This window comes from Gracilinanus agilis, chromosome 1 (assembly GCF_016433145.1).
Source record: "Gracilinanus agilis isolate LMUSP501 chromosome 1, AgileGrace, whole genome shotgun sequence".
NCBI classification, from domain to species: domain Eukaryota; kingdom Metazoa; phylum Chordata; class Mammalia; order Didelphimorphia; family Didelphidae; genus Gracilinanus; species Gracilinanus agilis.
Window position 1 is genome coordinate 52,989,361 of NC_058130.1, and position 15,295 is coordinate 53,004,655.

The 15,295-nt window shown below is 39.2% G+C and overlaps 1 protein-coding gene across 2 annotated transcripts in view; it reads right to left on the reverse strand.

Moving 5' to 3' along the window:
* The window catches only part of SRGAP3 (SLIT-ROBO Rho GTPase activating protein 3), a 288,364-nt gene that overhangs the window by 156,952 nt on the left and 116,117 nt on the right, over positions 1-15,295 (reverse strand). For both annotated transcript variants that reach the window (XM_044663395.1, XM_044663310.1), the window contains exon 2: positions 4,903-5,095. In XM_044663395.1, coding sequence (XP_044519330.1) covers positions 4,903-5,095 — 193 coding nt within the window. The remainder of the gene's footprint in view (positions 1-4,902; positions 5,096-15,295) is intronic.

Consider the following 15,295-nt stretch of genomic DNA (forward strand, 5'->3'; position numbering starts at 1 on the left):
AAAATTGAGTGCTCCTGAATCCAGGTAACTTGAACCCCAGTCTTCCTTATTAGAAAGCTAGCACTCTATCCACCATGATATGTGACTATTATATTTTAATAATATTATCTGCTGCTTTTTCTTATAATTCCCTGGTAAAGTTCCCTATCTGTGCTTCCAACCTGTCCATTGGATTAAAATAAGAGTGTTCCTGGCTCTAACTACTATGCCACATAGCTGCCAAAGAATATGATAAATAGAAGCTAAAACCATCAAATTTACAAAAATAGAAAGATCTTTCTCGGAGAATCTTGACTCGACCCACTCTGAGAAATTCCACACTTAGGATCCCATAGTCAGACAAAGAAAGAGAAGGGTTCAATGTCTAACTCCAGAGCCATCTTCTCCCCCCTAACCCCAAAACTCCAGAATAAATCTTTCATCAACCAAGTGTTAATTAGGTACCTAGACCTCTGGAACTACATACAGCATCACGGCATCACAGAAGCTGAGTTAGCCTGTTAGGGAATCTCTGGATAGATTTCAAAGCAATCCATATTTTTACTCATCTCTAATGGAAATGTATCATTTCTTTCTATTATGAATTTTTAAAAAAGAAAAAATTATTCTGATGAGTCCATAAGCTTTACTACACTGCCAAAGGGATCCCAAACCCAAAAGAGGTTCACAAACACCTGATCTTGTCAGACGAATATATTAAAAGAATCCCATTATTATATACTGGACAAGCAGTGCTTGAAAATATCCAAAGTGAGAGAAACCAGTCCTTCTGGCAGCAGCCCATTCTACTTTTGGACAACTCTAATTATGAAGAAGTTTTTCTGACACCAAGCCTAAATTGACCTCTTTGCAGCTTGATCCACTGCCCCTGGCAAAGCTTTGTGAGGAAAAACAGAACAAGTTAAATCCTTCTTCTACCTGTCAACCCTTTAAATGCTTGCAAACAATTATCACGAGTCTTCTCTTCTCTGGGATAAGCATCTGCAGTTCCTCGTAAAATTGATTTTTTTTGAACCAAGGTATAAGACTTTACATTTATCTCTACTGAACTTCATCTTATTAGATTTAACTCAATACTTTAACTAGTCAAGATCTTTGGAATCTAACTCCTCCAAAAGCATCAACTATTCCCTCTCAGCTTTATGTCCTCTGCAGATGTGATGATTATGCCATCTTTGCCTTTATCCAATTCACTGATAAAAATGTTAACGGAATACAAGCCATCACCAGTCTCCAGAATATTCTTACTATGTCAACAAGGAACAATTACTCTTTGATTCCAGGCATCCAGCCCATACTGAATCCATTAAGTTGTATGTATCATCATTCTCCAACTCTCCATTGTCTCCACAAGAATAGTATGACATGCCTAGAGGCAAGAGGTCTTAGGTTCAAATGTTCTCATTGTGTGACCCTACACAAGTCATTTAACCCCATTGCTTAGCCCTTACCACTCTTCTGTCTTAGAACCAATATATACTATTGATTTTAAGACAGAAAGAAAGGTTAAAAAAAAAGAACAGTATGAGATATTTTATCCAAAACTTTGCTAAAATGTTGGTAAATTATAGTTACAACTCTGCTCCCTCCTCAATCAAGCTATCTAATAATCATGACAAAAATGGAAATGAGGTTGGTCTGGTATGACTTGTTCTTGATGAAGCCAGACTGGCTCTTTGTGTTACCATAACACCATTTCCATTTCTAGACATTCCCCAGCCAACTCTTTCATGTTCTTCTCTAGAATTTTCTGAGGAATTAAAATCGAGCTTAATGACTCATTGGTTTACCCATTCTGTTCTCTTCCTTTTTTTGAAAATGGGGGCATTTGCTCTTCTTTAATCTCATGGGACCTCTCCTGTTTCCAGTGATCTTTCAAATATCACTAACAGAAGTCAACATATACTACTGTTCTTCAGGACCCGGTGACTTGAAATCCACAAAGGGAAGCTAGATATTATCTTAGAATCTCCTTACTTATCTTTGGAGGCAACTAGATGGCCTTGAGTCTGGAGACAGGAAGAACTAAGTTCATATCTGGCCTCGGATACTTACTAGCTATGTGTCCTTGGACAATTCTGTTTGCCTCAGTTTCCTCATCTGTAAGGTGAGGATAATAACAATACCTCCCAGGATCCAATGAGATAATATCTGAAAAGCACTTAGCACAGTGCTAAGCACTCAGCGGGCACTTAATAGATATTTGTTTCCTTCCTTTCTTCTTTAGGTATTAACTCTCTATTAATAAGAATAACAATAGCAACAATAGTTAATATTTACATAGCACTTTAGGGTTTGCAAAACACTTTAAATATATATATAGATATATATTTTATTACTGCATCCTCACAACAACCCTGGAAGACATGTGATTATTTTCTCCACTTTACAAATGAGGAAACTGAGGCCCCTGATGCAAGATTAAGTGACTGCCTAGGTTCATCTAAGTCCAGCATCCTATCTAGTGCACAGATTGCTGGTGAGGAAAATGCTTAATTTTTGCCTTTTTGCCCCTAAAACCTCACACGATGTTAGTACTTTAAAAATACTCGTTTAATTGGCTTGAATTGCTAGGCACTATGCCATACAGAGGAAGAATATAAGCTGGGGTCCTGTCCTGCCTTCACAGAGTTTACAGTTTACCTGGAGAGACGAATCTAGCATAAATGAAACCATGAGGTGTCTGAAAGTGAATAAGGCTAAAAGCCTCTAAGGACCAGAGACAAGCAGAGAAGGAAGCTTCCTCCCTGAGCACAAGGCAGGAGCCACTGAAGGCATAGGAGACCAGACCAAGAGGATGGGACACAGACAGTGCAATGGCCTAAGTCATGATGGGGGCGGAAGGAGGGAAGTCACCCTGACCCTGTGGTTGAGGGCTGGTCAATGGAGAGAGGAAGAGGGAAAGAGAGGAAACTCTAAGCAGGGCGATTGAAGGAGAGAGAGTGAATTATAAGGGGGAGAGTAATTATAGTGAGGAACTCCAAGGATAAATACAGTAAGAATGTGGTTAGCAACCTCCTGCCTACACATCTAGGGGTGGGGAGGGGGCAGAAGCCAAAAGGCTTTGCTTCTATAGTTCTCAAAACCTGCCAAGCGTGGTGCCCAAACCAGATGGAGCTAAGTAGAGAAGGAAGCAACAAAAGCTCAGGACCCAGGCCAGGGACTGAAGCAGGATGGTTTACTTATAGCCTAAATGGAAAAAGGAGGAGATAGTCCTCTTGGAAAAAGGTAGAACCAATCATCAAACTTATTAAGCACCTACTTTGTGCCAGACACTCTTCTAGGCACTGGGCAGTGTAAATAACGAAACATTTCCTAATGAAACAATCTCCTAAAAATTATTCAAATGGAGTTGCCTCACTTTGAAACTCTTCAAGAAGGTATATAATAATAATTACAATAATAATAATAACTAAAATTTCTAAAGTGCTTTAAGATTAGTAAGGATTTCACCAATATTAATTTATTTTATCTTCAAAAACAACCTTAAGAAGTAGGGGCTATTATTATCCCTATTTTAAAGATAGGGCAAACTGAGGCACACAGAAATTAAATGACCTTCTTAGGTTTATAAGGTTATTTAAGAGTCTGAGGCTAGATTCAAACTCAGGTCTTCCTGACTCTAAGCCTGGCATTCTATCTATTGCCTTGGTTTTCATCATTCCCATCTACAACACTTAATAGTCATTTGATTCTTAGTTACCTCTGATTATCTATTTCCTAGGATGATAGGATCAGAGATTTAGAGCTGAAGGGACCTTAGAAATCATCTAGTCCAACTCCATCATTTTATAAATAAGGAAACTGAAGGACAGAGGAGTTAAGAGATTTGTCCCGAGTCACACAACTAGTAAAAGTTTGAGGCTGGACTAAACCTAGGTCTTCTTGACTCCTTCCATCCTATCTGCCATGTTATTCTATCTCTTTCAGCTTCATCTTGTTGCTCTACAGAAAATACTTTCTGTGACCCAAAGATTTCCACTACAGAACCTATGCCCCAGGGAAACCATAAGAAAACAAGTCTCCTACATCAAAATATTCATAGCATCATTTTTAATAGCAGAGAATTGGAAACAAAGCTGATGACCACTGATGGGATTATGCCTAAATAAATTGTGGTATATGAATATAATGGAATATATTACTATGCTGTAAAAGATGATATGAGTGATGAATCTAAAGAATTATGCAAAGTGCTCTATCAACTGATGCAAAATTAAATAAGCAGAGCCAATATATATATATATATATACAATGACTATAACAATGTAAATTGAAAGCAAAAAACCTATATATACAAAATAAAAAGTGAATGTTGCAAAATTATAAAGAAACATAGATGGAAAGAAGAGCTATGAAAAGAAGTCTCACACACACATCCTACCCTTTGCAGAAGGGGAAAGTCCATGGATATTTTACATTGCCTATATTTTTGGATTTTATCAATATATTGATCAGTTATCATGATTTTTTCCCTTTTTTATCTTTAAAAAATACTGTTTTATATGGGAGGATGAAGGACGGATGACTAGGGGAAATTATAGTGATATAAAAATATCGATAAACATTTTAAAGTTAAATATTATCTAAATGTGAACTATCAGCAATAATACCATTAGTAGTGATGTCTAGAGCAAGTATTTATTTTAAATAAAAGGAAACAGGTAAGAGAGGTGATACTCCCCAGGTCTCATCAAAAGGCAGAGGAAGGATCAGGACTAGAACCCATGTTTCAAGACTCATAACAAGCCCTAATTATCATGATCCCAAACTCGGTTTGGAAGAGACAGTGAGCTCTTAATTCTATCCAGTCTGAGGCCAGCCAGAAAGGGAAAGAACCCTGGTTCCTCCATGGAAAACCAACTTAACAACAAGGTCAGAGGCATCTATCGATCAACTTACTTGAACTGATGCTCTCGAGAGCCTCGGATCTTGGAGGAGAAACGCTCAGCCAATTTCTCCAAGCTGCGAGAATACTCAAGCTCAATCTCTGCTTTCCTTCTGAAGAACTCCTGGAGGTCCTGCAGCAACTGCAGCCTTGACTCCGACTGTTGCTCCAGGCATTTAAACTGCTCAGCCAACTGAGTCCGGATTTCTGCAGCAAAGCAAGAAAGAAAGGGGTTAAGCTCAAGTTAGGGGGCTACAGGCACCATTGGGTATCCATTAATGGATAAATGTCTTTCCTGCCCTCCCAAGCCTCTTGGGGGACTTCAGTCCTTCAAATACTTTAAGACATCCATTGCTCCTCCCAAAAAAGTTTTCTCTTCTCCATGCTCCCAGTCCCTTCCACAGTTCTTCATAGGACATATTTTCCAGATCTTTCACTTCTCTGGATGCATTTGCCCCAGTGCCTCTTAAAATTCCAAAAGCATCTCCCCTGAGACCAGACATTGTGCCTTCGATTTCCATTTATCCCCAATAAATATGGGCACAAGACTGAGCCAAAAGAAGACTCTCCACAAATATTTGTTGAATTAGTGCTATGATTAAAGGTAGGTAATCAAGGCTTAGCCACAGGATATCAGATTTAGAGGACACTTATAGAATTTTAGTGTGGCAGCCCACAAACAAAATTCAAAATATCTGGGTAACAAGAATAAAACTTCTTCTTCTTCCTCCCACTCAGCTTTTTGCTAGGTTTCCATCTTCCCCTCATGACTCCCAAAGAGTCATTTTTTTTATTCTTCCTTGTCCTGGGCATGGTTTATGCTGCTTGCCCTGAGTCTAAAAATTCCTACTTAAGACTCTGTTCGGAAATAAACTGACATTTTAAATTTCTAGAATACCAGGCAAAGACATGAAGGAACAAAAGGCCTTCTCACACTGATGAACCAATGAATTTTTGAAAATCCCCTTTGCCAATGTTCTCCTTCGAAATGTGGACAGTGAGAAGTTAATACAACCAAGTTTTAGAAAACAGCCTTTCAGATGCATTGTGACGCGATCTGGGAGGAGTGGAGAAAAACCTCACCTAATACCCATAACTTGCAGATTCCCCCAAGACTCTGTCCTGTACAAAGCCTCTACATCTAGGATATAAAGCAGAGGAAACTGTCCCTTCATAGGAGTGAACAGTAAGGGAAATGGCAATGAGAATTTGGTCTCCCGACTCCTGATTTCTCACTCTTTGGAACTGCTTCTCCTCAGTCAAAACAGATCTTTTCTTTTTTTTTTTTTTTAATCTGGAAGATTTTCAGAAAAGTGTCACTGCTCCTAAAGGCATGGATTTCATTCAGTTGAGAGGCACACTAGTATAGGAGCCTCTGGATTCAAATCCCATCTCTGACACTCAAAGTGTCATCAGAGACCTGTCATTTCATTTATTCAAGTCTTGGCTTTCTCATCTATAAAATGGGGTGATAATCACTCTATACCTCCCTCCAAGGCAAGGAAGAGGAATTGAGAGGTTCAAATGAGATTATGTAAAGCACTTACAAATCTTAAAATGCTATAGAAATGTCTGTTACTATTATTTTAATCTTGTTTCTATCTTTTTCTATTGGGTTCAGATACAAAAGATTCTGGGACAAGGCATCATTATCTGCAATGTTCTTCACACACTGTTCTATTGCACAGGTAAATAAATAAAGTACCTGTTTTTGGTAGCTAAATAAAAGTTCTAGAATCATCCTGTGTCAGCTCACTGCCAGCATCCTCAGGACAGCTCTAGTGGGATACAGGACCACAGGTTCAATACACACCTCATCCTGTTCCCACATCCTTTTGATCTATTTCAGACAGTCTTCCATCAATAGAACTGGAAGATTAGGAGTACTTAGATCAGCAACATCTTTAGATGCTGTCCTTAAATTTTTATGAATCGCTGTTATGTATGGGCAATTGCATTATTATTATTATTATTATTATTATTATTATTATTAATAGGCTACTAAGGCAACATGGTAGATAAGACAATGCACCTGAGTTCAAATTTGGCTTCAAACACTTACCAGCTTTGTGACTCTGGGGAAGTCACTTAACCTCTAGGGAAAACTCAGTTTAACCTTCCTACTTCATGAAATGGGGATAATAATAGGATCCACTTCACAGGATTGTTGTAAGGATCAAATGAGATAAAATATGTACCCTTAAAATACTACATAAATGCTAGCTATCATCATTATTATTAATTATTACCATAATCACTACTACCACTACCACTTTCCCTAGATAGTGGCCTTGGCCACAGCTCAGCAATAAACAGAGAAATATTCTAGTCTCAGAACCTTCTGAACACAAGAGCTAAAACAAACCTTAGTCTTCCCCTGGGTCTAACTCCTCATTTTACAGAGAAGACTGAGATTCTCAGTGGAGAGATTAACAACATGTCAATGGCCACACCACTATTAAATGGACAAATAATTATCATAATAAAAAATAACTGCACTTTTTACAAAATCCTCACTTTGAGGACAGATTCTGCCGATGGGACAGACCACAAGAATGCCATGGAACAGCTGTGATTTCCAACCTCGGAAGCAAATAGGAAACAAATATGACAGAGATGAGCCTTTGTGAATGCTTAGATAAGATTTTAAATTGTCTCCTCTGAATGTTACCATCCACTCAAGGCCTTGAGTATTAACAGTAACAACTTAACTTATCATAAAATAAATATCAGCCTACCAGCATGGCCAGAAAGTAGAATTTTCTGACATTAAAAATATGTATACATGTAAAAAGTCATTTGAAAAAATGTCCCTCGTTCTGCATCTTCCTCTATGTTGTGCCCTAAACAGCTGTCCACCTAGCCTGGCCATAAGCCCAGCTCTGGACAGATTATCATCTAGATGTCCCTGCCTTTATGGAATGGGAATTGGGGAAGCAAAGGGGGTCTAGAATAGCCCTTGGTTTTTAGTGAGTAGATATCACACAAGGTTGAACAAGGTTTCAGAGTTAATTCCATGGGCTAAGGATATATATTAGATGTCACCAATGGTTGGATGTTAAGGGCTTCTAGAAACCTGTTGTTATCTGGTTACTTTAGCTGTATCTGACTCCTTGTGTCTTCATTTGAGGTTTTCTTGGCAAAGAAAACGGAGTGTTTTGGCATTTTCTTCTCTAGCTCATTTTATAGATATGTGATGGGAACCGTCTCCCAGGATCATGCAGTAGGGTCCTATCTGCATTTATGACACGCCATTGAACATGGGTCACTGGACAGTGACCAAGGCACTTGCCCCAGAAATGAGGGAAATTGATCCAGGTAAAAAGGGAGAAAATAAAGTAGGGGGATCCAGGAGGTGGGCTCTCTCTATTTTCTTGGGCAGGATAAAATTAGGCTTCTTTCTCTATATCTGTCTGCCTTCTCCTGTTCAGGTAAGTATTAATAAACTCTATGGAAATTAAGGACCAGAATTTAACTTAGTTATTAAACAGATGAGGAAACTGAGGCAAACTAGGTGAAATGATTTGTCCAGGGTCATATAGCTAGTATTAAGTATCCAGAACCTTCAGGGATCAATTAGTCCAAACCTATAATGGGTGACTGAGAAAAGCTGGAGAGAGAGTTAGCCTCAGAGTCAGGTGGGTTTGAGCCTCTGAGACACACTGAGCCCATTCATCAATCATCTGAACTCTCATGCTCCAGGTAACTCTCTAAGACTATAAATCGCAGAATAGGTGCTAACCCGCATTGGTAGATGAAGTTTCCATATCAGGGACTTCCTCACACAGATGAAATGAGAGAGAGAAAGACAGAAGGACCTATTCAATTTGAATATGTCCAATGTGCAAACCTCAGCAGCTGATAGCTGCTCCATCATGCCCATCCCTTAGTGCTCCTTTCAGGGAACAGTCATGATGCTAGTGAAGATGGACCTTCTATAAAAATAACTCAATAATTAATACACAAAAGGTGGCATAATGGATAGAATGTCAAGCCTGGAGTTGAGAAGACTCATCTTCCCTGAGTTCAAATCTGACCTCAGATACTTACTACCCTGAGCAAGTTACTTAATCCTATTAGCCTCAGTTTCCTCATCTGTCAAATGAATTGGAGAAGAAAATAATAAACCATTCCAGTATCTATGTCAAAAGCCCAAGTGGAGACATGAAGAATTGGACACAAAGGGGAAAAACTGAACAATTACAGTTTGTGTATATAGTAAATATAGTGTATCTATGTGTATATTTTCTATATACACATGAATATATTAGAATGGAGTATTAGATAATATATTACTAAATAATATATAAGTATCATATATTATCTAGTAGATATATGTTAGACAATATATACACATAGGCATCTCACAGATCCATATCTAATAGAGAAACATATATATAAAATAAATATGCAAAAGAAAGCCCCCCAAAATATAGAAGTGAACACAAATACAGCAACCACATTAAATTATGTTTACTACAATATTTAATAATTAATTATATCGCATTAATATGTTTACACATAAATGAAAAATATTTTCTAACAAAATAGTCAAATAAAACTGCTTTGTGTCTACTTCTATACTTTTTCATTTTCTTTGGTGCATTTAAAGATATTTTATTGATGCCCCTTTTTCTGTCTATACCTAAACTTAATAACCCACCACCGATATCACCCTAGGAGAAGCCTTTATGCATAAAATAAATAAATATGTAATCCAGAGAAACAAATCAATACGCTGACCACATCTGAGAATATCCCATTCTGCCCTCCAAGTCCATTATCACTGTCAAGAGACATAAGCAATGTTTTGCCCTCCAACTCTTGAAATCACTGTTGGTTTTGCTTTAATAGTTTTCATTGCCTTTTAAAGTTGTTTTCATTTATATTACTCTTTTTCTTATGTAAATGTTCTCCTTTGTTCTGTCTATTTCCCTCTATAGCAGTATGTAGAAAGCTTCCTATGTTTCTTTGAAGTCATATTTGTCATTTGTTATGAAGCCACATTGCTCCGTATTCCCTTTTATTCCATGACACTCACATATCTCTGTTGATTACCTCCAATTTATTTTGTAGTTTGTGTCTAATTGTTTGCGTGTCATCTCCTCCATTAGACTGTGAGCTCCTTGAGAGCAGGCATTGTCTTTTGTCTTCCTTGGCATCCCCAATGCTTAAAACATTCCCTGGCACATTGTAGGGGTATAACAAATGTTTATTGATTGACTAGCGGTTCATTCAGTTACTGACACTTATTTCGTGTTTAGATTTTCTACAAAAAAGTGCTACTATCAAACAATTAAAACTAGATCTAAACAATTAGAAAAACATTGACTGCTCATGGGTAGGACGAGCTAACATAATAAAAATGACCATTCTACCCAAATTAATTTACTTATTTAGTGCCATACCATATCAAACTACCAAAAAACTTTTTTACTGAATTAGAAAAAACTATAACAAAGTTTATTTGGAAGAACAAAAGATCAAGAATATCAAGGGAAATAATGGAAAAAAAACGTGAAGGAAAGTGACCTAGCAGTACCAGATATTAAACTGTACTATAAAGCAGCGGTCATCAAAACAATATGATACTGGCTAAGAGACAGAAGGGAGGATCAGTGGAATAGACTTGGGATAAGTGACGTCAGCAAAACAGTATTTGATAAACCCAAAGAGCCCAAATTTGGGGACAAAAATCCACTCTTTGACAAAAACTGCTGGGAAAATTGGAAAACAATATGGGAGAGATTAGGTTTAGTTCAACATCTCACATCCTACACCAAAATAAATTCAGAATGAGTGAAAGACTTGAATATAAAGAAGGAAACTGTAAGTAAAATAAGTGAACACAGAATAGTATACTTGTCAGATCTCTGGGAAAGGAAAGATTTTAAAACCAAGCAAGAGTTAGAGAAAATTACAAAATGTAAAATAAATAATTTTGATTATATTAAATTAAAAAGGTTTTGTACAAACAAAAACAATGCAACCAAAATCAGAAGGGAAACAACAAACTAGGAAAAAATCTTTATAACAAAAAATTCTGACAGAGGTCTAATTACTCAAATATACAAGGAACTAAATCAATTGTATAAAAAATCAAGCCATTCCCCCAATTGATAAATGGGCAAGGGACATGAATAGGCAATTTTCAGATAAAAAAATCCAAAGTATCAATAAGCACATGAGAAAGTGTTTTAAACCTCTAATAATTAGAGAAATGCAAATCAAACCACTCTGAAGTATCACCTCACACCTAGAAGATTGGCTAAAATGATAGCAGGGGAGAGTAATGAATGTTGGAGGGGATGTGCCAAAATTGGGACATTAATGCACTGCTGGTAGAGTTGTGAACTGATCCAACCATTCTGGATGGCAATTTGGAATTATGCCCAAAAAGCAATAAAAGAATGCCTGCCCTTTGATCCAGCCATACCATTGCTGGGTTTGTACCCCAAAGAGATCATAGATAAACAAACCTGTACAAAAATATTTATAGCTGTGCTATTTGTAGTGGCAAAAAACTGGAAAGCAAGGGTATGCCCTTCAGTTGGGGAATGGCTGAACAAATTGTGGTATATTTTCGTGATGGAATACTATTGTGCTCAAAGGAATAATAAACTGGAGGAATTCCATGTGAACTGGAAAGACCTCCAGGAATTGATGCAGAATGAAAGGAGCAGAGCCAGAAGAACATTGTACACAGAGACTGATACACTGTGGTAAAATCGAATGTAATGGACTTCTGCACTAGCAGCAATGCAATGACCCAAGACAATTCTGAGGGATTTATGGAAAAGACGCTACCCACATTCAGAGGAAGAACTACAGGAAAGGAAAAACAGAAGAAAAACAACTGCTTGAACACTTGGGTTGATGAGGACATGATTGAGGATGTAGACCCGAAAGGACCACACCAATGCAACTATCAAGAATATGTAAATAAGTCTTGATTGATGACACATGTTAAAACCAGTGGAAATGCAAGTTAGCTATTGGGGGACAGTTTGAGGGGGTGAAGGGGAAAGTAAATACATAAATCATGTAACCATGGGAAATTTTTCTAAAAATTAAAAAATTAATTAAAAAAAGTGCTACTATAAATATTCTCATATATAATCCCTGTTTCCTTAACCTCCATGGATGTATTGCCTAATCATAGTGTCACTGGACCAAAGAGAATATTCAGTTTAGTCATTGTGGGGGTTATAGCTCCAATTGTTTTCCACAGTGGTCAAACCAACCACAATTCCACCAAAAGTCCATCTGAGTGCCTATTCTCTTGCAACCCCTCTGACAATTGGTTTTTTTCCTCCTTTTCCATCTTTTCCAGTCTCATGAATGCAAAGGGAAATCCCAGAATTGTTTGAATTTGCATTTCTAATTATTATTGATCTGGAGAATTTCTTCATATGGTCTTCCCCTACTTCTCTGCCAAATCAGGAAGAACTCATTGGTCCCAAACTTCTCCACAGAATCATCTATAATTAGCATGGATGAAGAGGTCCTTTGCCTTAGGACACCAATATGCATCTCCTCTCTCCCCTCTCTCCCTCACCCATTCCCTTCCAAGTTGCCTTCCTCTCTGCAGTGACTGGCATTCCCATGCATTCCAGGGCAGACTTCAGAGTTTAAAATACCTAGCTGAAAATTCTGCCTCAAACACTTACTAAATGCATGGCTCTTGGCAAGTCCTTCTACCTTTCTGAGCTCATGAACTTATCTATGAAATAGAGATAATATCTGTGGCACTTATCTGTTGAGAGGCCCATTCCAGTGAGGCAAAGTAGATAGTTGTTTACAAACCTTACAATGCTACAGGAATAACAGTTATTATTATCCCTTTGAATGGAAAATATATGTCTGCTCTGAAAAGTCACACCAATCAGGCCACATTTGGATTCTAGGCAAGACAGATTTTGGGAGAAAAGTGCAGCCTCTATCTATTCAGATCATTACTTTACATTCAAAGCTCTCTGAGGGTTAAGATGACAAAATAAGAGAACTTCTATGGAGAGGTTATAGAAAAAGATACACTATGCTAAAAAAAAAAAAGGTACAATCTATTATTAATTGACTTCTTCCTTCTGCAACCAAAGAATCAGGTCTATAAAGGGGCCAAAGGAAGCTGCCCCAACCCTCCTCTCCATAGGGCAGCTGGGGTTGGAGCCCTAGGGAATTCTGTCCATTAGCTTGTTCTTGGGAGTACTGGCAGGGCTGTAGTGGGAAGTTGTTCACTCTGCAGTGAGCCAACTGTTTCCAAGCTTCAGCAAACACACCTGCAGAAGCTGGCCACCATTTTCCAAGTCCTCATTCTTTTACATGACACACTCAACACTGCCCTATCAGACCAAATTCCCTCCAAGAAGAATCTCAGGATCTGACAGAACTGGGTAAAGTAAACAGAACAAAGTAAAGTTAAATGATAGCCCAGGGCAATATGTCTCAGCTTCCTCATGAGGCAGACCCACATCTCCTCTATCTTCCTAAAGGGATAGGAAAATATTCCCTCTGTGTCATTAGAACAGGACAACCCCAGAAGGTAGGGGTGATGCCTACAACAAAAATGAAATTGCAGTTTGCTTTCAGGGACTTCTTCCTCCGTTTCCCTAAGGATTCTCATATCTCTTGCCTGCCCACTACTCCCCAATAAATAATGGGGGAGACAGGGAGGGATCAGGGGAGTCCCTGATCAAACTGAGTCCTCTCATCTCCCCATAACCCATTCAATCGAACTGATGACATTAAAGGTCATGAATTTTGTCAGAACCTCTCATGGAGCTGGACATGTACCATGGTATAGTCTTTGAGCCTCACCACCACCTGGTGAGCTCACTCACAACCCTGTGAAACCAGTAAGTGAATTGGTATTAGACTGTGAGATCCTCAGCATTTTGCACATAGTAGGTGCTTAATAAATGCTTATTGGCTTATTAATAATCCCTATTTTGCAGATGAGGAAACTGAGACTGCAAAAGGATAAGTGATTTCCTAAGGATTACAATAGATAGCAAGAAATTTGGGTAAAATGTGAACCCAGGTTTCCCAGACTCCAAGAGTAATGTTTCATCAACTGAACCTCTCCAAAATGGAACCTCAGTCACTGTTCAGGTCATCAGTGCTCTCCCCACCATCAAAACTGCCCTGTGTTCTGTTCCTTCAGAACCCTTCTCCCAATGCTCATATGATCAATTCCTAACTGGCCAAGGCAAAAATGGCTTATAATGGCTTGACCTGTGTAGACTACGCTTCCATTTTTAAACCAATTTGAACCCTTTAAGAATTTAATCCAAAGGAGTTAAATAGGAATTTCAGCAACCCAAAATGGAGGGGAAGAAGAAGATTTTTAAAGGCAGTGAGGACAGTTTGCACCACCCAACTCTTTATTCCAGCTATACATATAACACGCCTTGGGTGATAGCTTTCCCCCTCAAAAACCAAAAGAGCACAAAACACTACTGTGCAAAAATCATTTCATTTCTCTGGGTCTGTTTCTCCATCAGGGTTGGCTTAGCTGCCCTCTACAATCCCCTCTAGCTCTAAATTTACAATCCTACAAGGCCAGAGCTATCATGGATTCTAGCCTAAACCCTCCCCAAATCCAAACCCCAATCTTACGATGTGCTGTACTACAGCCGCCCCCTCTTGAGTCTTAGAAACCAGCATTAAGCAGATTTTCCTATATTTACTTCCCTTTTCTGCCCTGCCTTCTCCCATCCCTCCCATCTTAGAGCCATGGAGACCGAAAGCCAAGGAGGGACAATAGAAAGGATCCAAAGGGGGCAACGAGGAGGGAGGAAGGAAGGAGAGAGGGCCCAAAAGGCAGGAGGACCAGAGCCAAGACTTGCTCCCAGGGCAGTCTGCTAATTTCACCAGAGACCCAGCGGGACGGGCTCCAGAGGCCCCCTCCCTCTCCACATCCCGGCCTCCCATCCAGAGCAGGGTGAATAGCCTGTGTTCCCACTGGCCTTTTCACTGGGGGCCCACTCTGGCCCTGGCCTCCTTCCCCGGCATTGACTGCACACAATCTCCCCTCCGTGAGAAGGGCCCCAGCTCTGAAAGCAGCAGCTGCTCCAAGCATACACAGACAAAAGAAGCCGTTTCTCTAGCAACGGGGAGCCGATGAAAGCTTTTGGGGGGCTCCCTCCCAATCCCCTCCCCCGCCCTCTGCAGGCTTCCTTTCAGCTGGAGGCCACTCGCCCCAGCTCCCATGGAGAGGCAACCGAGGTTGGCCAAAAATCTCCCCCACGCTCCCCTCCTTTCTTCCCACCTGCCCCCCTCCCCCACTCCTTCTCCTCTGGGAGCCCAAGACACATCTCAGAGCTCACAGCATCAGGCAAGTTGGGAGCTTAATCAATTCTGTTCCAGTTCCTGCTTGGGTTTTGTTGCTTTTCTTTTCTTTTTTTT